This window comes from Muntiacus reevesi, chromosome 17 (genome assembly GCF_963930625.1).
Source record: "Muntiacus reevesi chromosome 17, mMunRee1.1, whole genome shotgun sequence".
Classification (NCBI taxonomy): Eukaryota; Metazoa; Chordata; class Mammalia; order Artiodactyla; family Cervidae; genus Muntiacus; species Muntiacus reevesi.
Genome location: NC_089265.1, coordinates 59,872,278 through 59,898,296, shown reverse-complemented (window position 1 = coordinate 59,898,296; position 26,019 = coordinate 59,872,278). Strand labels below are relative to the sequence as shown.

General features: G+C 41.3%; 1 protein-coding gene across 2 annotated transcripts in view; it reads right to left on the bottom strand.

Annotated features, from left to right (window-relative positions):
- Positions 1-26,019, bottom strand: part of TGFBR1 (transforming growth factor beta receptor 1) — a 71,131-nt gene that overhangs the window by 14,416 nt on the left and 30,696 nt on the right. Inside the window, exons 2-6 of one of the 2 annotated variants that reach the window (XM_065908392.1) lie at positions 23,289-23,534; positions 20,026-20,268; positions 14,562-14,792; positions 9,577-9,744; positions 6,709-6,865 (exon numbers count right to left, since the gene is read on the bottom strand). In XM_065908392.1, coding sequence (XP_065764464.1) covers positions 6,709-6,865; positions 9,577-9,744; positions 14,562-14,792; positions 20,026-20,268; positions 23,289-23,534 — 1,045 coding nt within the window. The remainder of the gene's footprint in view (positions 1-6,708; positions 6,866-9,576; positions 9,745-14,561; positions 14,793-20,025; positions 20,269-23,288; positions 23,535-26,019) is intronic. The other variant, XM_065908393.1, reaches the window with a different exon arrangement.

Below are 26,019 nucleotides of genomic sequence, written 5' to 3'. Positions count from 1 at the left end.
AAGTCTGTTGTCTGACATGAGTGATTCCCCACTTTCATCACTTTTGATCTGTGTGTCCCTCTGCCCTAAAGTGGGCCTTACAGGCAGCCTGTGGTAGGCTCTGGATTAAAACAATAAATCTGCCACCCGGTCTTAATTCTTCTATTTTAAAAAATTAATTTTTTTGAAGTATTGTTGATATACAATGTTTATTTCTATTGTACAACAAAGTAATTCAGTTATACATTGTTTTCCATTAGGTTTACCACAGAATATTGAGAGATCTGCTCTCTTTGAGAGTTTATCTTTATTCTCGTTTTTAATTTCATATTTGGGGAGAGCCAATTTGTGTGTTTCAGGCGTAGAGCAAAGTGATTCATTCACACACACACGTATCTATTGCTTTCCCACACAGGCTATCACAGAGTGCGGAGCTGAGTTAGTCCCCTATACTATGCGGCAGGTTCTCGTAGAGTATCTGTTCTTTATATAGTACTGTGTGCGTGTGCCGTGCTGTGTCTGACTCTCTGTGACCCACGGGCTGCAGCCCACCCGGCTCTTCTGTCCATGGGGACTCTCCAGGCAAGGATCCTGGAGTGGGTTGCCGTGCTCTCCTCCAGGGGATCTTCCCACCCTGGGGATCAAACCCAGGGCTCCTGCATTGCCGGCAGATTTCCCTTCTGAGCCACCAGGGAAGCCCAGGAATGCTGGAGTGGGCAGCCTGTCCTCCTCCAGGGATGCTCCTGATCCAGGAATTGAACCAGGGTCTCCTGCATTGTAGGCAGATTCTTTGCCAGCTGAGCTACCAGGGAAGCCCACTGTGTGTATGTTAATCACAAACTCACACTTCATCATCCTTTCCACCTTGCCCCTTTAGTAACCCTAAGTTTGTTTTCTAAGCCTCTGACTGTTTCTAAATAGATACGTCCACCTGTGTCATTTTTTAAGACTGCACATGTAAGTGATATGCTATTTGTCTTTCTCTGATTTACTTTCACTTAGTATGATAATCTCTAGGTCCACCGGTATTGCCACAAACAGCATTTTCTTTTTTAATGGGCGAGGAATATTTCATTATGTGTGTGTGCTGTGTGTGTTTGTGTGTGTGTGTGTGTGTGTGTATACACACACTGTATCTTCTTTATCCATCTGGACATCAGATTGTCTGGTCTATTGTAAATAGTGTAGCAATGAACACTGGGGTGCATGTGTCTTTTCAAAGTATAGTTTTTCCCAGATATATGCCTAAGAGTGCGATTGCTAGATCATATGATAGTTTCATTTTTAGTTTTTTAAAGAACCTCCATACTGTTCTTCATAGTGGCTGTACCAGTTTTCATTTCCACCAACATTGTAGAATTCCCTTTGCTCCACACCCTCTCTAGCATTTATTGTTTGTAGGTTTTTTTAATGATGATAATGGCCATTCTGACATCTCTGAGGTGATACATCCTAGTACAGTTTTGATTTGGGCTTCTCTAATTAGTGATGTTTAGCACCTTTTCATGTTCTTTTTTGGCCATCTGTATGTCTTCTTTGAGGAAACGTCTACTTAGATCTTCTGCCTGTTTTTGATTGGGTGGTTATTTGAGCCACATGAGCTGTTTGTAAATTTGGGAGACTAAAAAATAATCCCTTGGTGGTCATTTCATTTGCCAATATTTTATGTCATTCAATGGTTGTCGTTTTGTTTTGTTTATGGTTTCCTTTGCTATGCAAATGTTTGCCCCTCTGGTTTGACTAGAGTATTTAGTCCACTGACATTTAAAGCAACTATTGATATATACATATTTATTTCCATTTTGACTCTGTTTTCCCATTGATTTTGTATTTCTTCTTCGTCCCTTTCTATTTCTCTGTTTTCCTTTAGTGGTTTGATGATTTTCCTTTGTGTTATACTTATTTTCTTTTTGGTTTCTGTGAATTTACTGTGTTTTTCATTGGTGGTTACTCTATTTTTCAAATACGTTAATCCTGTCCTATCTCTACTTGCCTTAGATAGGTAGGCATACAGGCTCAAACATATCTGTCCACTTTTATATCTTCATGTTCATTCTTTTGCTGTTCATTGTGGTTATCACTTTCACAGAAATTTGTAAAATCTGTGTGCAGGCTTTATTTCAGTAATTTGCTTTTCAGTTGTGACTTTTCCTCCTTTTCCCCAATGCAGCATCACCCCTTTTCTTTTTTTTTTTTTAAATTCATCTGTATTTGTTACAACTTTTTAAAACAGAATGTGACTTGAGCACTACATTTCCATTCACAAAACTTGCTCCAAGTTACTTTTCCAGCGGCTTTACAACATGCCTTAGCAGGCTTATAAGTTTGCTACTCTAAACAATATTTTTCTTTGGAAAACAAGCCCTAACCCCTTTTCTGTAGGGGAGACTTTCCAGGGTCCCCTCAAGAAGGGTTAGTGTTTTGCTGTGTACTTTCAGTTTTTGCTTTTCTGTGAAATTCTTCATCTCTTCCCACATGATCACCTTGCTGCGTAGAGGATCCTAGGTTGCAGATTTTTCTCTTTTAGGGCTTTGAATATATCTTGCCACTTCCTTCTAGCCTGCAACATTTCTGTAGTGGAAACAGGTAATAATCTTATGGGGGAATCCGTTGTAACTAACTTTTTGTCTTACTTCCTTTAGAATTCTCCTCTTTACCTTTTGCTGTATATAACGTGTCTTGGTGTAGGCCTCTCTGAGTTTACCTTGTTTGACCCTCATTGCCTCCTGCACCTGAATATGTGTTTTGTTCTTTAGGTATGGGAAAGTTTCAGTCACAATTTCTTCAAATTCATTTTCAACCTCTTTTTCTCTTTCTTCTCCTTCTGGAATTCCTATTATGCGTAGATTGGCATACTTTATCTTAGCCCACAGGTTCCTTTTTTTCACTTGGCTTTCTGTCTGCTGCCCCAATTGGGCAGTTTTCATATTCTATTTTCCAGGTCACATATTTGTTCTTCTTAATTATTTACTCTGCTATTCATTGCCTTTACTTCAGTTTTTGTGTTTGCAAGTGAGTTTTCTATTTTTTCTTGGTTCTTGTTTATAGTTTCTAATTTCTTTTTCACAGTCCTCTGTATTTCTGTTGATAGCTTTTTTCAATTCCTTCAGTATTTTCAGTCTTCTTTTTGAAATCAGTGCCTACTAGGCTGAAGAGGTCTGTTTCATTGTTCTTTCAAGGGAATTCTCTTGGTCTTTCAACTGGGAGTGGTTCCTCTGTTTCTTCATTTTACTTATATTTCTCTTCTGTGAGTTTCAGTTCAGTTGCTCATCATGTCTGACTCTTTGCAACCCCATGGACTGCACATTCCAGGCTTCCCTGTCATCACCAACTCCTGGAGCTTAATCAAACTCATGTCCATTGAGTCGGTGATGCCATCCAGCCATCTCATCATCTGTTGTCCCCTCTCCTCCCACCTTCAATCTTTCCCAGCATCAGGGTCTTTTCTAATGAGTCAGTTCTTCCCATCAGGTGGCCAGAGTATTGGAGTTTCAGCTTCAGCATCAGTCCTTCCAATGAATATTCAGGACTGATTTCCTTTAGGATGGACTGGTTGGATAGCCTTGCTGTCCAAAGGACTCTTAAGAGTCTTCTCCAACACCACAGTTCAAAAGCATCAATTCTTCAGCACTCAGCTTTCTTTATAGTCCAACACTCACATCCATACGTGACTACTGGAAAAACCACAGCCTTGACTAGATGGACCTTTGTTGACAAAGTGATGTCTCTCCTTTTTAATATGCTGTCTAGGTTGGTCATAGCTTTCCTTCCAGGGAGCAAGCATCTTTTAATTTCATGGCTGCAGTCACCATCTGCAGTGATTTTGGAGCCCAAGAAAAAGTCTCACTGTTTCCATTGTTTCCCCATCTATTTAACATGAAGTGATGGAAGCAGACGCCATGATCTTAGTTTTCTGAATGTTATTTTAAACCAACTTTTTCACTGTCTTATTTCACTTTCACCAAAAGGTTCTTTAGTTCTTAGCTTTCTGCCATAAGGGTGGTGTCATCTGCATATCTGAGGTTATTGATATCTTTCCCAGCAATCTTGATTCCAGCTTGTGCTTCATCCAGCCTGGCATTTTGCATGATGTACTCTGCACAAAAGTAGGGTGACAATATACAGCTCTGACGTACTCCTTTCCTGATTTGGAACCAGTCTGTTGTTCCATGTCCAGTTCTAACTGTTGCTTCTTGACCTGCATACAGATTTCTCAGGAGGCAGGTCAGGTGGTCTGGTATTCCCATCTCTTGAAGATTTTCCAGTTTGTTATGATCCACACAGTCAAAGGCTTTGGTGTAGTCAATAAAGCAGAAGTAGATGTTTTTCTGGGATTCTCTTGCTTTTCTGATGATCAAACAGATGTTGGCAATTTGATCTCTGGGTCCTCTGCCTTTTCTAAATCCAGCTTGAACATCTGGAAGTTCATGATTCACATATTGCTGAACCTGACTTGGAGAATTTTGAGCATTACTTTGCTAGCATGTGAGATGAGTGCAATTGTACAGTAGTTTGAACATTCTTTGGCATTGCCTTTCTTTGGGATTGGAATGAAAGCAGACCTTTTCCAGTTCTGTGGCCACTGGTGAGTTTTCCAAATTTGCTGGCAGATTGAGTGCAGCACTTTCACAGCATCATCTTGTGAGTTTAGGAGAAACAGTTGTCTGGATGGTCTCTGAGGACTGTCTACAGGTGGGAGCCCCGTGCACCTTGTGTGGGTTTAGTAGTTGTGGTACAAGGGCTGTCTTGGTGTGGGCACCTGTCACTTCTCTCCTCGGCATACTTGTCGTTACCCCTTTGACAAAGGGTATGCAGATACCTGGTCCTGGTGTTCCTGTTCCTGGAGGTGGTGTCCTGCTCTCCTGCTAATGCAGGGGAAAACGGCCCTCACACATGGTGCCTGGCCTCTAAGGCAGCCCAGGCTTCCGCTGCGTACACCCTCAGATGCGGTCACATCAGACTCTAACCCCTTCAGGATGTACATCCCATCCCAGACCCTGTCAGATCTGATTTCTGAAGCCTGAGCCTCCGCACATAACTGAGATCATATTAGACTCAAGAAAAATAAGTATCTCCAGTGGTTTACTCCAAATCCCATGAAAAGCTGCAACAGCAATTTTATGCTCTTTGCCTTATGATCTTTGCTTCCAATGACCCACATCCTAGGCGTCCTACAATACACCACCTACTTTGCTGTGTGCTATGCAGGGACTATGTATTTCAGTCTAGAAGTCTTCTCACTAAAACAGGAGAAAAGGAAAGGCAAGGACATACTCCAGGGAACAAAATAATAGACAAAAATGAATGTCAGTCCTTATTGATCCCATATTGCACAGTTCTGAGGTTTCAAACATCCTACTAAGGTTACAGATTAGGACTCACACAGAGCAGCAGCAACCACTGCCTGGAACCCTGAGTCAGGAGATCTGAGAGTCCCCACTGAATCCATAAATACAGCTGAGATAGAATAAAGCTCAGCTCTGTTCAAGTCCAGCGAAGCAGTTTGAGGGTATGTGGGGATGAAATGCTGTGATACACACAGCAAAGCGTTTTGGGTCAGAAAGGCCTAGGTCCAGCTCTCAGCTCCTCAGCTTTGCACCCGTGAGGCTGGCTGGTCACAGTAACCTGCACAAGCTGGTTCCTCATCTGTGAGCTGAGGGCAGTGATCCTTACCTGCCTGGGCTCTGACTACTCATGTGTGTGTTAGTCACACAGTCACGTCCGACTCCCTGTGACCCCATGGACTGTAGCCCACCAGGCTCCTCTGTCCGTGGGGATTTCCAGGCAAGATTTCTGGAGTGGGTTACCATTCCCTTCTCCAGAGGATCTTCCTGACCCAAGAATCAAACCTGGGTCTCCCACATAATAGGCAGATTGTTTACTCACTGAGCTACCAGGGGAGTACTCATAGATTCAACAAATACTTATTGAGGACCTACTATGTTCTAGGCACTGTGATGGACGCTGGGAACATACAGATCAGTGAACAGTTATAATGTGCTAAGTGGTCCAGATTTAGCATGCAATGTGGGTGCCTGACAAGGACATCCAACAGTCCAGAAAAAGATTCCTCTGGGAAAGGGAGATGGAGTACAAGGTAAGGAAATAGGAGGGGAAGTATATGCTCTAGGACAGAGGCTGGGCCCACAAACTGTGGTACTTCCTGTCAGATCAGTGGCAGCATTACATTAAAAATAAAGTGCACAGTAAATGTAATGTGCTTGAATCATCCTGAAACCATCTTCCCCACCCCTGGTCCTTGGAAAAATCATCTTCAAAACAATGAGTCCCGGGTGCCCAAGAGGGTGGGGACACAGCACATGTGAAAGTGTGAAGAGATAGAGCTATGCTTTTAGGAAATAAAAATATAAAAACAGCTGGGCTGCCTACAGCAGAACATGTGAGGAGGACACTAAATGATGGAGTATACCTAAGAGACACACTAAAATGACCGGTACACAGTAGGTACCCCAAAAATATTAACTACTCTTATGATAACATAACTAATGGTAGTATTTTCTGGAAAGGCTACCTTTCATCAGCAGTAACCTTTGTAAGCTAGCTAACCGTGACTTCAGAGCAGGCAAGACCATGAGATCTTCTACCTGTGAGCAACCTCATAAAGTACAAGGTTTGAGTTTCAGAAAAGTTATGTATCTAGAAATGAGAAGGAAACGAAGTCAACTTCAGAACATAAGAACAGCCGTGTTCACTCTGTGATGAGTGTACCTTTTTGTTCCCACTCTGTGGTTTGGAGCAATGTCGATGGTATCTGTGGCCGAATCGTGCCTTACTGCCAATCCCAAGTCTGCAATACAGCACGTGCCATTCTTCTTTACCAAGATATTCTTTGATTTCAAATCCCTATGAGCTATCGCTGGTTTTCCTAAAGAAAAAGAAAGTTAAACATGGTCGCTTAAAGGGTGATACCAATCACAAATCTCCCCTTTAGGTCCTCCCATCCCAGTGTCTGAAGTATTTCACCCCCATGACTGCAATACCCGGGCCCTTACTAAACCACCTTACATCAATCAGAGCACAAGAAGTTGATGAAATTACATTTCAAAGGAAACAGATGATGTTCAAAAAATAGAAGTCTAACACTCACAAAAACCAGGGGGTTAAAGATACTAATTTGTTGATACCCTGTGAATCTTTTTTTATAGGACTCCTAGGTACTAATATTCCAGTCCAAGAACCAAAAATCTACATCACCTCTTTTGCCTATCAGCTGCAATATATTCATTAAATGTGTAATGCCTTTAATACTAAATACTAGAAAAAGTGCTATTATAAAATAATTACACTGTGTAAAACTTGGAACCCTCAGAGGCTGCTGGTGGGAATGTACAATAAAATAGTACAGGCCCTTTGGGGAAAAAAACATCTGGCAAGTTTCACAAATCATTAGTTACTGTCTGATCCAGTAACTTCACCTCCAAGCATATACCCAAGATAATGGAAACGTATCCACACTAAAACTTGTACATCAGTGTTCATAGCAGCATTATTCATAATAGCCCAAAGTGGAAACAACAAATGTCCATCACTGATGAATGGATACCCAAAATGTGGTAAATCCATATAATGAAATAATGCTTGGACATAAAAGGGAATGAGTTTCTGATAGTGCTGCAACATGGATAAACCCTGAGACTATACTGAGAAAGCAGCTAGTTATAAAAGACACATATTGTATGATTCCATATGCTCTGTCCAGAATAAGCAAGTCTATAGATGGTCATAAAGAGTCAGACACGACGTAGTGACTGAACAATAGATGGAAAGTAAATTAAAGGTTGCCTAGGGCTAGAGAGTTCAGAGGGACATGGGGAGTGACTGCTAAGGACCACAGGGTTCTTTTGAGGTGATGAAAATGTTCTTGAATGCTCTTAAAATGTGGTGATCGCTAGACAAAACTGACGATGCTAAAAACCACTGATTTGTACACAAATGGGTAAACTGTATAGTATGTGACCTACAACTCAGTTTGTTGCTGTTCAGTCACCAAGTCATGTCTGACGCTTTGCGACCCCTGTGGGCTGGAGCAGGCCAGGCTCCCGTCCCTCACTGTCTCCTGGAGCTTGCTGAAACTCATGTCCGTGGAGTTGGCGATGCCATCCGACCGTCTCACCCCCGCCGCCCTCTCCTCTTGCCGTCAGCCTCCCGGCATCAGGGCCTTTGGCAGTGAGTTGGCTCTCTGCACCAGGTGGTCAAGTACTGGAGCTTCAGCATCAGCCCTTCCTTCCAATGAATATTCTGAGTTTTGTTTTAGGACTGACTGGTGTGATCTCCTTGCAGTCCTAGGGATTCTCAAGGGTCTTCTCCAGCACCACAGATTGAAACCATCAATTCTTTGGTGCTCAGCCTTCTTTATGGTCCAGCGCTCATGTTCATACATGACTACTGGAAAACCACAGCTCTGACTACACAGACCTCTCTCCGCAAAGTGATGTCTCTGCTTTCTAATACGCTGTCTAGGTCTGTCAGCTTTCCTTCCAAGGAGTGAGTGTCTTAATTTCATGGCTGCAGTCACTGTCCACAGTGACTTTGGACCTCAAGAAAAAAATCTGTCACTGCTTTCACTTTTTCCCTCTCTATTTGTCATGAAGTGATGTAACTGGATGCCATGATCTTCCTTTTTTGAATGGTGACTTTTAAGCCAGCTTTTTCACCCTCGTCTTTCACCTTCACCAAGAGGCTCTTTAGTTACTCTTCACTTTCTATCATTACCATCATTCTGAGTTTGTTGATATTTCTTCTATCAGTCTTGATTCCAGCTTGTGATTCATCCAGCCTAGTATTTCACATGATGTACTCTGCATATAAATTAAATAAGCAGGGTAACAATATACAGCCTTGCTGCACTCCTTTCCCAATTTGAACCTGTTGTTTTTGAAGTCTATTTTGTTTCATGTCCAGTTCTAACTGTTGCTTCTTGACTTGCGTACATGTTTCTAGGGAGATAGGTAAGGTGGTCTGGTATTCCCATCTCTTTAAGAATTCTCTAGTTTATTGTATGTGACATAGTATGTGAATTATAACTCAATAAAGCCATTATAATCAACAATGACTTTGCAAAGACGAGGCTGGCTGAACTAGTGAAACAGCATGTGTGACGTATATAGTAAAGCTGGTCTGGGGTCAGCAAGTGGACAACCATTAGAGCAGAGGCTGGCTGGCATCGGATGCCTTACACAGCGCAGCACTGACTCACGCAGTCCCTGCCCTAGAGTCAAACAATTATCAGACGGTCAGAAACATTTACGTAGCATGCTGGATGTTACAGAGCATTTTCACATTTCATTTGGTATTATAGATAAATTCCAAAATCAAGATCCTCAAAGATCACAAGACTAAACACTGCCTTTAAGAATGTACCAAAATACCAGTATTGTTATAACTACTAGAGAATCTCTAATCAAATTCCTAGATTCCTAACTCTACGTTAGATTTTCAACAGAAAGCTAAAATATTCTCATATAAAAATTCATTTTAAACGTTTCCACTTCGGCTGACTTCTTGCAAACATTTTGTGAAAAGACATTAGACCCATGGGAATTTAAAAGCTTAAATAACAGGACCGCTTTGAGTTACCTTGGGTACCAACTATCTCCATGTGAAGATGGGCAAGTCCACTTGCTGTGGACAGGGCAAGTTTTATCATTCCTTCCACAGTAACTGTGTATCTGTTCAAATAATCAAAAAGGGATCCATGCTCATGATAATCTGACACCAACCAGAGCTGAGTCCATGTGCCATTGTCTGCCAAGTAGAAAAACAATATTTCAGATAGGCTATAGAACATTTATGATGTATCTATTCAAACATGATCACTTTTTACTCTCAGTCCTGAATCACACAACTGCAACACATTGGTACCTTACATTTGTATAGATTTCTTTCATGTTTCCTTGCTTTTCTTCTTCATATATTTTCATTTATTTTCAGTTCTCTTATACGTTTATGTTTATATCCTTTAGGTCCTTAAATTAAGTTCCCTATTCTTGAGATTGAGGCAAAGACAACTAGTCCATTCAAGAGACAAAGAATCATAGTGTAAAGAGAGTGATCTCGAGTCCACACAAACAGTAGCAGGGATGGACTCTTTAATACATAGACGAGTGCCTGGTCCAGGTCAGTTGCTCAGTGATTGCTCCTGGGAGCTGGGAGGGAAACAACGAGGGAGGAGGAAGAAGAGAGATACCCGGAGCCTAGCACGGCCACAGTGGGAATGGAATATTATGGGACAAATGAATGTGACCTTAAATGAGAAATGCAGGCTTTAGTGACAGACTGTGTATACAGTTCAACAGGAAGCCAAGTAAGATTACTACAACTCCAAGGTCTCCAGCTTAGAAAACTATCAAACAGTAGTATCACTGACACATGGGGAAGCTGAGAGAGAAACTAAAAATGTCAGGAGGGGAAAAGGCTAGGACTGAATTTAATTTTACACAAGGTAGTTTTAAACCTCACCAGCTAGGAATGTGCCTTTTTCCAAAAGTTCAATTAACTGTAAACCGATATGTGAAATGAAAATGTGATTTCCCTCAGGAGCCATGGTAAAGGTTCTGGCTGGGCTTCTTGGCTAGGCTGGTCCACGAAAGTCCATTTAACCTAGAAGTAGCTGAAGAACCATATATTTCACAAAATCAGGATAGCAAAACAGTATTACAACAATACTAGGAGGCAGGGCATTTCAGTAAAAGATGCTTTACTTGGAGTCATTCTGACCTGGGTTGGAATCCAGGGCCTGGCCGTTACTGACTACGTGACCTTAGACTGGTTAAGAAACTTCTTAGCCAGTGAGCCTTTGTTTCCTCTTTTACACTACAAGAATACGTTAACTTTTCAAGACCACTAAGATTTTAAAAATAGGATAAAGTTTTTAAAAAGCATTTAGCATGGCACACAAGAACTTCCCTGTTAGTTGTATAACAAAAGATACTCAAAGTGACATAAAACACTTTTTTACTTTGAAGGTTGTTACTTAAAAGACAGCAACTCTGATTAGAAGCAATTAAGGAATGAAATGTTTTCAGAAGATTCTGGAGGAGATTGCTGAGTATTTTCGAAAGGATTTAGATATTCATGATACTAGTTCTTTATAAGTTCATTCATAAACTTCATAAACTGATTCTGTTCAAACTTGTACCTTTCTTTTCCCTTGATACAGGTATATCACTGAGTACATATGCATGATTATTAACCATAGTTGAATTCTGGAAGGTTCACAAACACAAGAAATAAATTCGGAACACAGTGTGATGAAGACTGGGAGATTTTTTGAGGTAACTGACAAGAGGTGGAAGGATATACTAGAGGCTGTGCCCACATAAAGGGTTGTCTGAGTTGGAATTAACTAAATTAGGAGGAGGAAAATAAAGGAAAAGGGAAGAGGGGGCTGGAGGGGAAGGTGGGGGGGGTGGGCAGGCCTAGATTCTAGGCAGAGCCGTTGACCCCTGACAAAGAAAGAAGAGGCAAGAGCCAGCGGGGTCGCCACTCCCCACGGTGACCGCTAGGTGGCAGCCCCAGCTTGGCAGCTGCTGGAGCCAAAGAGGCGTTCGGGGCGCAGCCAGTCGGCGTGTTAACAGCTTGGACCAAGCCTCAGACTGCAGCTCTTACAGTCACTGCCACCACTGAAGTTGAAACCAGAAATGTGAGCGAGTTCTTTGAGGGAGAAATTACTATTTGTAGAATTAGAGCCTTCATATGAGTTAAGAAGGGTTTCAGAAAACAAAAACACCTATTAGGAAATAAACTCACCCAATCAATCAGAAAGTGGGAAAAAGACCTAAACAGACATTTCTCCAAAGAAGACATACAGATGGCTAACAAACACGTGAAAAGATGCTCAACGTCGCTCATTATTACAGAAATAAAATCAAAACCACAGTGAGATGTCACCTCACACCAGTCAGAATGGCCCTCATCAAAAAGGCTACAAACAATAAATGCTGGAGAGGGTGTGGAGAAAAGGGAACGCTTGCACTGTTGGTGGGGATGTAAATTGACACAGTCACTATGGAAGATGGAATGGAGATTCCTTAAAAAGCTAGGAATAAAACCACCATATGACCCAGCAATCCCACTCCTAGGCATATACCCTGAGGAAACCAAAACTGAAAAAGACACTTGTATCCCATTGTTCACTGCAGCACTATTTACAATAGCTACAACATGGAAGCAACCTAGAGGTCCACTGACAGATGAGTCCGTTCTGATGAGATGGATAAACCCAGAACCTATTACACCGAGTGAAGTGAGTCAGAGAAAAGATAAATATCGTATTCTAACACATAACACAGAATCTAGAAAAATGGTACTGAAGAATTTATTTACAGGGCAGCAATGGAGAAACAGGTTAGAGAATAGACTTACAGACATGGGGAGAGGGGAGGAGTGGGTGAGATGTATGGGAAGAGTAACACGGAAACTTACGTTACCATATGTAAAACACACAGCCATGCGAATTTGCCGAGTGGCTCAGGAAACACAAACGGCTCTATCAATCTAGAGGGGTGGGACGGGGTGGGAGGTTCAGAAGGGAGGGGATGTATGTATGCCTGTGGCTGATTCAGGTTGAGATTTGACAGAAAACAAAATTCTGTAAAGCAATTATCCAATAAAAAAAAATTACAAAACTCCATAGTCACAGAATACATTAATAATAAAGACTGCTTTAAAGCACTGGGGAAGAAGCAAAATGGTGTCTAAGAAAGAAGAAAATGAAAACTAAGGACTTGGTCAGACTACGAGCACTGGTTTTGTTTGTTTTGTTTTTAAATTAAATAACACCAAATGGGTAGTATCTATTGGTAACAGCTGCTTACATCCATCATCACCCCTAGGTCACAAAAAGTAGATAATCACATATATATGCCTCCTGATGAGGTCCAATAGAAAGAATACAATATGTAGAAAGTACAGAACATTTTCAGTCAGAAAACCAATAAAATAATCAGATTCAGTTTCTAATTTTAACTACCAGTTTTCAAATTATACAAGGAGCAAGTTCAGAGATACTGTATGAATTCAATTAGCAAATCTAGAATATGATAAGCTCTATAGGACAAACAATCCAGTTCAACAAATAAACTGCAAGAAGAAGAAAAAAAAAGACAAAGGGGAACCCTAGTGTTTTTAAAGGACTTAAGAAAAATATCAACCAAATGCAATGGATCCTAAAGTGAATAACCAATAAGTAGACAATTGCAGAAATATGAAACTGACTAGATATTTGATGGCATCTTTTAAACTGACAATGGTAGTATGGTTATGTTTCATAAAAAAAGATGCCCTATAATCTAAAGTTGCAAACTTTATTCAAAATATTTATGCAAAATAAATATGAATATTTATGCAAAATATTTATAGTGAAAAGATGTATTGCTGGGATTAGCTTCAAATAATTCAAAGGGGGCAGAGTAGACGGAATCAGAACTCAAACATGATTTGCAATGAACTGATAATTTTTGAAGCTGGGTAATGGGAATCCACTACCCTATTCTCTACTTTTCTGTATACTGGAATTTTCTATAAATAAAAGTTTCAAAAAACAAATAATGTTCATTGTAAATAAATTTGAAAATACAGAGAAACAACAAGAAAAATCAAAATCATCCGTGAACACCAATTAAAATTAAACACTATTAACATTTTGAAGAAATAAATATTGTTGAAGAAAAGGGGAAGGGAGAAGAGTAAAAAGATGACTATGGCTATGGCCTTTAAAAGAGAATGAAAGCATTTTTCTAAAAAAAAAAAAAAAAAAAAAAGCAATGCTAGGAAATACATTTGATTCAAAGCAAGTATGACGAGAGCTGAGTTTAATACAAGCCTCGGGCAAAGCTATGAAGGCAGGGGTTGTGGGCGCTGCTGTAATCACTGAAGCCAAAACCCAAGTGCGGCCACTGCGCATCCTGACTGTCCACGCACAAGGCCTCCTCACTTGCTTCAGCGTCTGACCCGACCCCTGGCCTCAGTCACCCGTGCACCACGGGCAAGACAGGGTTCATCGACGTGGTTACCACGGCGGTTTCAGAGAAACCATTTCTCTGAGTTTACTTAAAAGACTAATCTATTTAGCCCTAGAAATTAAAACAGAGAATACAGTTGAGAAGTTATTTTTATTCTCCCTATAAATAAGCTCATTAGGAAATACTAGAATGCCCTAATGGTCAGGAAAAGATTAAAACGAAACATATCTGAGCTCTAGTCTATCTCAGAACTCTGGGCAACTAGAGCTGATAATTTTTTTTCTCTGTTATGACTATATTCAATATCTAACTTCCCAGAACCAAATTAACAAAAGCATATAGTTTCACTTTTTGTCTTTTTAAATAGCTCTTTATACTTTATGAAGTAATTAGAGGTTTAGGAACATGTCAAGAATCAAGAAAATCTTTTAGAAGTTCCTGTTTCTAAAGGCTTCTAATGTACTCTGTTTTACTTAATAGGTCTAACCAATATGACAGATACCCATTTCTCATCAAATATGACAGTGTTTAATAGTCTTATGTGTAGAAGGAATTAAAATATATTTTGTTACACTCACAGGAGAAGCAAATGTCACCGACCTTTATTGTCTGCTGCTATAAATCCCAAGATGTTTTCGTGACGTAACATGACAGTCTGATAAATCTCTGCTTCACGGAACCATGAACGTTCTTCTCTAGAGGAGAATATTTTAACAGCAACTTCTTCTCCTCTCCATTTTCCTCGCCAAACTTCTCCAAAACGACCTTTGCCAATACTTTCTTGTAACACAATAGTTCTCGCAATTGTTCTCTGAACAAGCAATGGTAAACCTAAGGATAAAAATAAACAGCATTCAATATAAAATATCAGTATGTGTTTCTAAACCAGGATAGGTGTTAAAGAATGACCCAGAAAGGTTTAGTAACTTAAAATCTCACTGAGGAAATAGAGTAAATTTGTGAAATCAGTAATTCATGATAAAAAGGAAATTAATAAAAGGATCCAGAAACTCCTAAGAGTCAAGGTAGGCTTTAAAAGATAAGCTGAATTTAGACTGTGGTTTACAAAAGGGATAGGACTAAAGAAGAAGAGAAGGTAAGGTGTTTAGGTAGGAGGAATATGCCAGCAAAAGCAGAAGGAAGGAAATGGAAGATACACGTTTAGGGAACCAGCTTAGATAAGCAGAACGGGGACGTGTGTAGTAAAATAGCAGAACAGGGAAGCTGCGTCAGAATGTGAGGAGTACTGAACGCCAAGCTCAAGATGCCCAGAGAAGAGCTTGGGGGAAAGAGGGACTGGCAAACATTTCTGAAGAGGGGCCATGGATGGGAAGAAATGATTTAAAAATCTTACTTCAGAAAGATGAGTCTGGTAAGTTTTAAGAATGGAAGGGAAAAAGCATGTAAACACCAAAACCAAGAGAAGTGAATTATTGTCTAACTTTTAAAATGGTCACAGAAACCATCTCAGGACAGGCAGTTTACTCATTTATGTGCTAGGGACTGGCTCCCCACACAACTCTAATAGCTCAAAGAATGATGCCAAGTAACTTACCTTGGTGATGAGATGTTGGCAGTTTTCTCACCAAAAGAACTTGCTTTATTTTAACATAGAGTTTAATATTTTACCACACTTCATTTATATAAAAGTATTTAACTACCTATAAAATTTAAGTAACACTATGCTAATTCACTTAATGGCTCATGGACTAAGAACTGTCGCCTTAAATTATACCGGCACTGGCCATTACAGCATCAGCACGCCTCGTGCTCTGCACTGTCTGTAGAGTCTAATCTGCATAAATCTGTGTCACACGTAAGCTGCGCTGAGTTGCCTACTAGATCCAATTGACCCAATGGAGGCAAATGCAATTATCTGCTCTCTTTGGTTTCCAGTGTGAAATGCTTATAAATACAAACATTAAATCTTTGTCTCTTTTCATCTTTAAGCTTCTCAAATAGGTCTTTTTCCTTGCTCTATCCATCTGCCCCTACTTCCTGCAAAGTAGTTAGCAGTCTAATTGTAAACAGTTGTTTTTACAAGGAAACTGCTGGTTAAAAATAAACCTATAGAAATTAAATGAAGGCGCCCATTTGTATTATGAATAACCAGTTCCTGACTATGTCGTTTACAGTGGACACTGACGTACTGACAGTGCACACAGCAGACTAAAGTCTCTGACCAGGGCCGCACCAGGTACTTAAAAAGGTGCCAAGGATACGTGAGAGTTCATTTCAGGGGCTTTACTGGGGGTCCAGCAGTTAATCCGCCTGCCGATGCGGGGGACGCCAGTTTGATCCCCTGGTTCAGGAAGATGCCACCTGCTGCTGGGCAGCGAGGCCCACGCGCCACGACGACCGAAGCCCGTGCACCCAGAGCCTGCGCTCGCAACAAGAGAAGCCACTGCAGGGAAGCGCGCCCCGCCAGCTGCCGCCAGAGAAAACCGGCGTGCGGCCGCGAAGGCCCAGCGCGGCCACGATCCCGCGTGCTGTGCCCAGTCGCTCAGCCGTGTCCGACTCTGCGACCGCAGGACCGCAGCCCACATGGAACGGAATGTGGCTCCTCTCTCCACGGAGATTCTCCAGGCAAGAACACTGGAGTGGGCTGCCACGCCCTCCTCCAGGCAATCTTCCGGCCTAGGGATCAAACCCGGGTTTCCCGCATTGCAGGCGGATTCTTTACCATCTGAGCCACCAGGGTTTTATTTATTTATGTATTAATAAATATTGAAAACACACAGAAAATAAGGTTCCTTTCAGGAGGCTGACCTTGAAGTTAGAACAGCAAGGAACAAAAAGAAAGTTAAAGTGAAGTCGCTCAGTCGTATCCAACTCCTTGTGACCCCGTGAACTGTATCCCACCAGGCTCCTCCATCCATGGGATTCTCCAGGCAAGAATACTGGAGTGGGTTGCCATTTCCTTCTCCAGGGATCTAACCAACCCAGGGATCTAACCCAGGTCTCCCGCATTGCAGGCAGACGCTTTTAACCTCTGAGCCACCAAGGAAGCCAAAAAGAAAGGGGAATAGCAAATGGGAAGTCTGGAAACACCTGACACGTTCAAGACTCGTGTAAATGGTACAGTCAAGAAAGGCTAAGAGGACAAGGAAAAGTCTGTCTTCCCCTTCACCACTGAGCGAGGCAGAACCAGAACACAAAGTCAAGCATCAAAGTCCCTGCGTCGTGTCAGACTCTGCGACCCCGTGGACTATACAGTCCTTGGAATTCTCTAGGCCAGAATACTGGAGTGGCTAGCCTTTTCCTTCTCCAGGGGATCTTTCCAACCCATAGATTGAACCTGGGTGTCCTGCACTGCAGACAGATTCTTTACCAACTGAGCTATCAGGGAAAGTCAAGATTTATCATATTTTCTGTATTTGGTTACCACAACCCACATGAGTATCTGAGCATTAAAAAAAAAGTAATAGTTTTCTTGTAAAGACAAAAATTAACAGGCCTAAGTTAGGTCTCAATGTTCTCTGCTTTACTTCTGTACCTTTCAGAACTGCTTGAGAGGAAGCTACAACAGGGAAAAATGCATGGTCCAAGCACCTTCACATGCAGTGAACAATGGAAATAAGATCATAACAATATGCATACATTAAAGAGATCATAAGCATGAACAAGACATAATAAACACTGGGTTAAGAGACTCACATTCTCAAGAACTGACATACCCATGTGCATGTCCACACACACTCTTCAATCTAACGACTGCTTAAATAGATGAATATGCTTAAAAATAAGCACGTGCACAACCTACGATTCAGATTCACGCAACAGGGATGAGGTTAGCTTTAAGCTGGTACAGAACCCAGCTCTCTGATGTCTCCCGCAATTCCGAAGTTAAAGAGTACAGTCTTTGAAAGAGCGCGACAGTGCCCGTCCTCAAATATGGTGCCAAGTAATAGACATTTGAAATCATAGCATAAAATGTTGTTTTACCTTTTCCTCAAAGACTGAAAGAACTAAAAAGGGTATTAATTCATTGCTATTAGACTTACTCAGAGGCATGAGTTCCATTCATGAAGTGGCATTCAGGCTTTATAATAAATAGGAGGAAAAGCACTTTCTGCTGTCATTCAACAGAAGATAGTTTCTGTCTGGATAAATCTGGAAGTCATTCAGCACAGAATAAACTATGACAGGGAAAGAGGCCTTAAACTAAAGCTTGTTTGTAAAATGCAGCAAATTCATAACTGTATGTCAGATTTTTTCCCAAATACCTTTTCAGTAAGAGAAACACTTGTCATTTGGATAAAACTTTAAAAACAATCCACCAAGCGCTTCGGTGCTCTCACGCAAACATACCATTTCATTTGAATCTCACAACAAACTCAATGACGTATACAAGGCAGGATTCATTACTTTCATTTTAAAGATGAAATAACTCCAGCATGAGACATCAGCTAACGACCCAAAGCCACAGAGCCGGCAGACAGCGCAGGCAAGTTTGTACATGGTAGAAGGAGGCATGAAAAGGAAAGAAGCTTTCAGTGGAGCTGGGTCCCTGACAGATCTAGAAATATAGATAAAACGGAAAAAGGACCATTCCACTCTTTACTTCATATCTGTATCTTAAAAGGTGAATATATTCTTATTTAGAAATCAGCTGCCATCCAGACAGCAGTTTCTTTTAATCCTTTAGGAAGACTGGCTCCCCTTGAGGCCAGATACCCAGCACTGCCAGGTGACACGCGCGGCTCCGACTCCCCTGGGTTTAAGTTTGGCCACAAGAGAGCAGGTCCAAGGGATTGATATTCCAAATGATCTGAAGCCACCCTAGTTTTCCGTGACTTTGGTCCTTGCTTAAGATATTTTTTTGTTCCAGGATAACTCCTGGAATAAGCCAGATATTCTTTGAGAACCCTTTAACTCAGAATCAAAGGGGAACCCCAGGGAAGCCGTAAAATAATCTCTGGCCACTCCTCCACCATTTCTACCACATCTTCAGAACTAAGGCTGCTCTTTCTAATCCAACTTCTAATTGCTTCCCTCCTCATAGGAGTCCCAGGAATCCCTACAAGGCTGCCTTAAGAGACCTGGGCTCCTTCGTAAGCCTGTATGCATCCTAGTAGTCATGGACAGAAATCATGGAATATTTATGGTCAAATTCTACAGAAGAAAACTTTAGGTCATGAAATCGGTTTCTTCATACTTAAATGAACACATATACATATACATCCCTTAAAATATACCTCGATTCCCTTGAAATAAAGCATTTTTCATTTTGTGAACTTTTTTTGTATCTGTGATTTTATGCTTCAGAGCCATATGCTTCCCCTAGTCATAATTTTTGCTTTAAAGTTCCTTTAATCACTTGATTATATAATTTGTGAAATTTTCATTATATATATATATATTTAAATCTTTGTATCCATGAATCTAGCCCTTATTTGAAGTTAATCTGCTTCAGACAATTGGGTAATCTATTTCTGATCCTACATAAATCAACAAACTGAGAAAAGCAAATATCAGAAGGGCCATGGATCCATAAAGCTGTATTTAATAACAAGGTGGTCAGGCATTTTCTTAAGGGAGAAAATGACAAAAAATTCTTTCATTTAATAAAAACAACAACAAGAAATAGGCCCGAGCCAAAGACAGCAATTTCTTGTTAAAAAACCAAATAGCCTTCACAATTTCAAACACACTCTCTGTCACACCTGCTTTCAAATATAAAAATAAAGCTGCTAAGCAGTCCTGAAGAGAATGAGTAACTGCAGATTATTTGAGCATCTCTGAACCTCAGCCTCAGCCTCAGCAGAATAACTGTCCTTCTCCTTTTTGTCTTGCGCGGGCGTGAGAAGGTGAGAATGCTCTGAAATTTACAGATGTGAAGGTGACTTACTGATGGAATGTCGACAAGTCAGCCACTTCTAATTTGTCCTTCCTACGCTAGCCACAGTCAGATATAAGCCTAGCTTAAAGACCTATGTTAAGGTTCAGACCTGGGGTAGTATTCACACTAGCCCAAATTTTTACAAATTTAGCCAACTGGCTTAACCAACTAATAAATACAGTTAATTTTAAAAAGACATTTTAGGAAAAAGAAACACATTACCTGATCCAGAACCCGACGTTGTCATGTCGTAAATTAAATCTTTTAGCGTCGTGCCCTCTGAAATAAAAGGGCGGTCCAGCGAGGGGTCCTCTTCGTTGGGCACTCGGTGGTGGATGACGGTGCGGTTGTGGCAGATGTAGACCATCAGCATAAGTGAGATGCAGACAAAGCAGACGGGCCCGGCGATGACCGCTGCCAGCTCCACGGGGCCAAGGCCGGAGGACGGCTTTCCTGCAAAAGGGCCTCAAATGAAATCAACAACAGTGACACTGGAGGCGGCGTCCACAGTTTTCCGATCCTCCTCATTTCCTGCAGTTGGTCACTACCGTTAGTCACAGCCTCATTACAGCAGCTCAGGGAGCTCAAACCCAGAGCAAGTGAAGCACTTCATCTTCTCCCACTGGCTCCCCTTTTACGATCACTAGCTCCGTCAACATCCACTTAGTCTTCCTGTAGCCTTGAGCCTAAACAACAAGGCCAGGTACTGCAAACATTGACACCCAACTCCCCACCTCCCATCACTCTCAGATCACTAACAGAAGAACCGAAAATCTGGAACAACTCTCATTAAATATTTCTTGAGTCACTGTCTTTTCTTTTCTTAAAAAAGCAGTTTGGCTTATCTTCTTATTCCAAGGCCAGTATATATGCTCATAGCAAGAAAAAAATTAAGTATAAATACAGATGAGCAAAAGTTAAATTTATCTACAGCCTCACAATCCGCCTAAAATTCATCTTTGCATGTTCTGTGTATCTATATATCTCCATCAATTTTTTTTCCATGCAAAAATATACCATTTTTTAATAGAGTTTGCATGTGTATACGTTCCAGTTTATTTTAATCACTGAGCCTTTTAATTCAAGATCATTTTTTATAATTTAACAATTTAATTTGCATTGCTTCAGAAACACATTAATTATAACTCTTTAGGCATTCATTCTGACACTTACTGGTTCATGGCCCACCATTTCCTTCACATCACATCTTTATCATATTGAGATCTTTATTGGACTGATTTCTTATAACGAGTCCTATCTTTCAGAAGGAGTACATGAGTGCATACACACTGAATACTTGATTATCTAAAGTTAGCTGCTGCCTTTACATACGAAAAATCTTGGCTCATCTAAAGAATTTTGGGTAACAAGCAATATATGATATTTCATTGCCTCCTGGTATTTTTTTAAAAACATAATAATTTGAACTTTTTCCTTTTATAGGTAATCAGTGTTCACTTGTACTGAATGTGTACACATTTTTCCTTTATTCTTGAAAATTGATGGATTTTTCATTATATATATTTGGTTAAGTAATTCTTCATTAATTTTACATAGTATTCTCTCTTTTGTCTGTCCTTTTTGCCTTTTTCTGGTTTTACAGTAAGCACATTGGATCATCTAGATCTGTCCTCTGTATCTCTTAATTTGCTCACCCACTGTCTTTTTTCTGAATTGTAACACAATTTCTCAAGCTTGTCTTGCCTTAAGCTTGTCTCACACTTGATTATAAAATTATAGTATCCAGTCTGCTGTTCACTTTCAATATTGCATTTTTTAAAATAATTTATCAATTGAGCTTTTCATCTGAAAGCAATCTTTAACCACTGTGAAATGTTCTCATTTCACTGTGAACTACTGAAAACAGACCTTGGACTCTCTCAAAGTTCTTCCCTCTCATGTGTGTCTAAGTCTGTTTCATAGGATGACATCTACTCTCATTTATCCAGTTCAGTTCACTTCTTTTGAACCATGGAATCTTTCCATTTGGTAAAATCATTTGCTGTCTGATTATCAGGGACCTGGGAATGACGGATCTGTGTATTTTAGCATTAGAAATAAAGTGAGTTCTTCATAAGGTTTTGTGAGTCTCCATTCTGATATTTCAAGCCATTTCAAACAACAAAAATGGGAAATTCTGAAATCATTATTCTCTTAGTCACATTAGAATTGCAAATAACTATATAAAAGTCAGAAAGAGTACGGTCTGACAGAGCTTTGCCACAAGGACCTTCCTCGTGCTGAAGATCTGGTTCTACTTTGCGGTCACCACGTGAACTAGGTGGAGGACTGCCTGCCTCCGTGACCGGCAGGACAGGCCCTTTCCTCGGAGCTCCAGCAGTGCTTCCTGCTTTAACTAGTAGTTGTTTCCTGCTTTAACTAGTATGATGCTTAAACCGCCTCTGAGCGGACACTGCGCGCTGGGGTCTGCGCCTCTGAGCACCGAGCGCGGCGCTCCCGAAAGGAGAACCGAGAGCCCGCCCCGGCAGCCCAGCCTCGCGCCAGCCTCTCAGCTTGAAGCGCTGCTGGGATTCTGCCGCAGCTCCTTCAGCTACTTCTTTGCCTACAGGTGGACTGTCATCATCTGCACTGTAAACTGCAGTTCCTGACGACTCTGCATGCATGTAGGTGACACTTCTTCCATGAATTCCCCTAGCATTAATACAGCTTTTCCTCAATTCTGTATTCCCTCATTATAGTAGCTATTTGGGAAAAGGGACAGATCGCCATATCACATCATGCAGTCGCTCAGTCACGTCTGATTCCTTGTGACCTCATGGCCCGCCAGGCTCCTCTGTCCATGGGGTTCTCCAGGCCAGAAGACTGGAGTGGGCTGCCAGTTCCTTCTCCAGGGGATCTTCTCAACCCGGGGATGGAGCCTGGGAACCCCACCCTGCAGGCAGACTTTACCGTCTGCGCCCCCAGGGGGCCCACTGGGAAAAGTGACGGCAGGGTTAGACCGTGAGCTCAGACCAGCATCCTTACCAGAATCTCTACTCCAATCCAGTTTATGAAGTTTTCTAATTTCTGGCTCTCCTAGGACATTTTAAAATGTAAACTATGGTGAGGGACCAAAAACCGAGAAATCACATGGGATAATTTATACATAAAGATCATAAAGCAAGGTGAAATCACAAAGTGAAGGTGTCTGGATTGCTGAGTTGCTCTCCATTCCCTGATTACTGATTGCTTTCAAAGGCTGGAGCATTATGCAAGTAGGGACACTCTCAGGATCTACTGCTGTGGCGGCCTGTGTGAGGATTCTCTAAAAGTGCCCACTACTCTTTTAGGCACGACAGACCTCAGAGAAAGTCTGTCTCGGCACCACCTTCTCAAGCAACACACACCCAGGAGTAAGAATATTGGCTACTCTCATGACTCTGCTAGCATGGACTCATTACATTTTGCCTCTAAACTGAATAAACTGGGATAGTCTAAAAGCTTTTCTTATAGTATCAAGAAAAAAAAAATCTTATACAACTTACCAACAGTTGGAAGTTCTATTTTATTGCAGTGGTCCTGATTGCAGCAATATGTTGTAGTTACATGCCCAGTTTTTGAAGACGGTGCACATACAAACGGCCTGTCGCGTGGAATGAGGTCAATCTCAGCTATGCACATGCTGTTATGGATGACTTTGTCTGTGGTCTCTGTGACAGAGACGAAGCAAAGCCCATCTGTGACACAAGTGAAATTGTCTTTTGTACAAAGGTGGCAGAAACACTGTAACGCTGGAAAAAAAGAAAAAAGATCCTATCAGAGGAAACTGTCAAGGTTAACAATTTTAAATCATCCCATAGTCTCTGTACTAATATTGACACATTCCTGATTCTAATTATACAGGTACACATTGAAATCTGGACCCAGATTTTTTTCCTAAACCTTTTTGGTTTCCAAGTAGAGAAAAACTGTTACTTGCAATTTTATCTGTGCAAGGCGAGCATTTGTCCTCCCATTTAAAACGCAGTACACTGAAATGTACAAAGGTTATACTTACTCTTATCAGTCCAAAAGTAGGGATTCACAGATTCCCTCCTCTGGGGAGCGCAGTATGAAAATCCTACCTCCTCCTCACTGTAGGTTGGACATCTCAGAGTAAGCTTATGGTAACAGAGTAATGGAAACAGATTTGTATTGAGCCAGGCATTCCCTTCTCCTGTGCAGACTCCAAAAGAGACATGTATCTCCCAATCAGGATTAGAGCACTTTCTCATAAGCAAGGTAACCAGACATGTGCGCCAACCACAAAGGCAACTGGCTATAAAATAACTGGAGAAACACCTGCCTCAGGCCCACTTTTATCTATTTGATCTTTATGGCTCAACTTGAAGAGTAATTCCCTAAGGGAAGTCTTCTAATTATAATCAACACCTTCCCATACACACAGAACCCTTCGCTAAGCTTGCCCACAGCATAAGTGTTTCCCAAAGCATTCACACTGCTTACCGGAACCATCTTCTCCTCTCCCTCAGATTCTGTAAATCTACATCTAGAACTAAGCTTGGTACACAACATTCAAAAACCGTGAAATGAGCGGGAGATCACTGTGTTCTCATGAGAAGCACAGACACATCCTTGAGTCCAATCACACATCGGGAAAGGGAAGTGTCCAGGTTTGCAGAATGGCATCTGCGGTGAGGCCGCGGAGGTCTGCTGTAACTAGAAACAGTGGCTGGGCAGACAGGCAGGCCGGAAGAAAGCTAGCTCCTCTCAACAGCTAATTTGGCATGCAGGAAAGGGTTCACTCAGTAAGTCCAAGCTGCTCAAACTTCACACGTCCGCAAGAAAGGCTGGTCTTCAGGACTGGTCCTTGGCCAGCTCCTGGGAGATGAGCTCTGACACCCTGAAATATCTTCCCTCATAAGAGTGCCATGTGACTGAGCCTTTGTGACCGAGCCCCTGGACACCAAGGCTCCAGGGAACTTCGCTGGCTGGCAACACTCCCACGTGCTGCCGTCCCTGAGTAAGTTCTGAGCACACCGGTGACGCTGCACTGGGAGGGGCATCGGGAAGCTGACCCTTGGTTTCTCCTGGACTCTTCCCCATGTGCCTTCCCTTTTCCTTTGGATGATTTTAATATGTCTTTCCACTGTAATAAATAAAAACCATGAGTATTAACAACTTTTCTGGGTCCTATGAGTCCTTCTAGTAAATCATCAAGCCTGAGGAAGGTCTTGAGGAACCCCACCTCACTTGTTAAATCCAAACTCAGGGACCATCAGCATCACCTCTAGCAGCTGCTTCTCGGCTGCTGGCTTAATTAAGCATGCTTTATTATCTTTACAGACCAGCAAAGTTTTAACTTAGTCATTATAAAAATTCTTTTCTTTCTTCATAGATAGTTCAGCTCTTTGAACTAAATCCTCCCAAGCATGAAGATAATTCAAGAAAAGTACAAGAAAGATCTAACATTTAAAGACTGTTGAAAGAGACAGTCGTTTATTCATGGTGAGGTTTGGTGGTGATTGTAGGCTCCCTGGGTGTAATTTCCTAAGGAAGGATTCTGAACTAGGAATCCACAGACTGGCTTCAGCAATACACGAATCCCATGAAATTGTAGGCCAAATGTTGTATGTATTTACATTTTCAAAAAGAAGGTTTCAACAGAACTACAAAGTGGTCTGTCACCCACAAAAATTTAAAACCACCACCACAGAAGACTGTCATTATTCTTCTGAATCCTGTTTACTCATGATTAGTCATTCAACCAATGTTTTCTAAGCATTAGCTTTATCAGTTACTCTACCAGAAGTTTAGTATACAAAGATTAATAATTCATGGTCATAGCCCTTGAAGAGCTCCAATGATCAGTGAGGCAGAACATTACAAAACAGTGTGGTAATTTCTATATATAAAAATACTGTCATGAATAGTCCCCCTGTTCTAGTATCTTCATTGCTCCCTCAGAGTATATGAAACAAGAGCGAAACAGTGGGTCTAACTTCTACTGTGGAGTTCCAACTTACTGTTCACATTACAAATGCCATCCAGAGTCACAGACTTCTCTCATCATTATGATGCTCATATATTTCATGACCTTGATCTTTACAGATCCTATCTCCCTGCCCAGTTTAAACCCACCCTCTCATATTTTACGATCCTATTCAAACAAGATCTTTTCCATGATGTGCTCTAAACCTCTCCTTACCCACAAGACAACTGGGTGACTCCTTTCCATTTTTCTTTCACAGCTCTCTTTACATACACTTAGGTTAA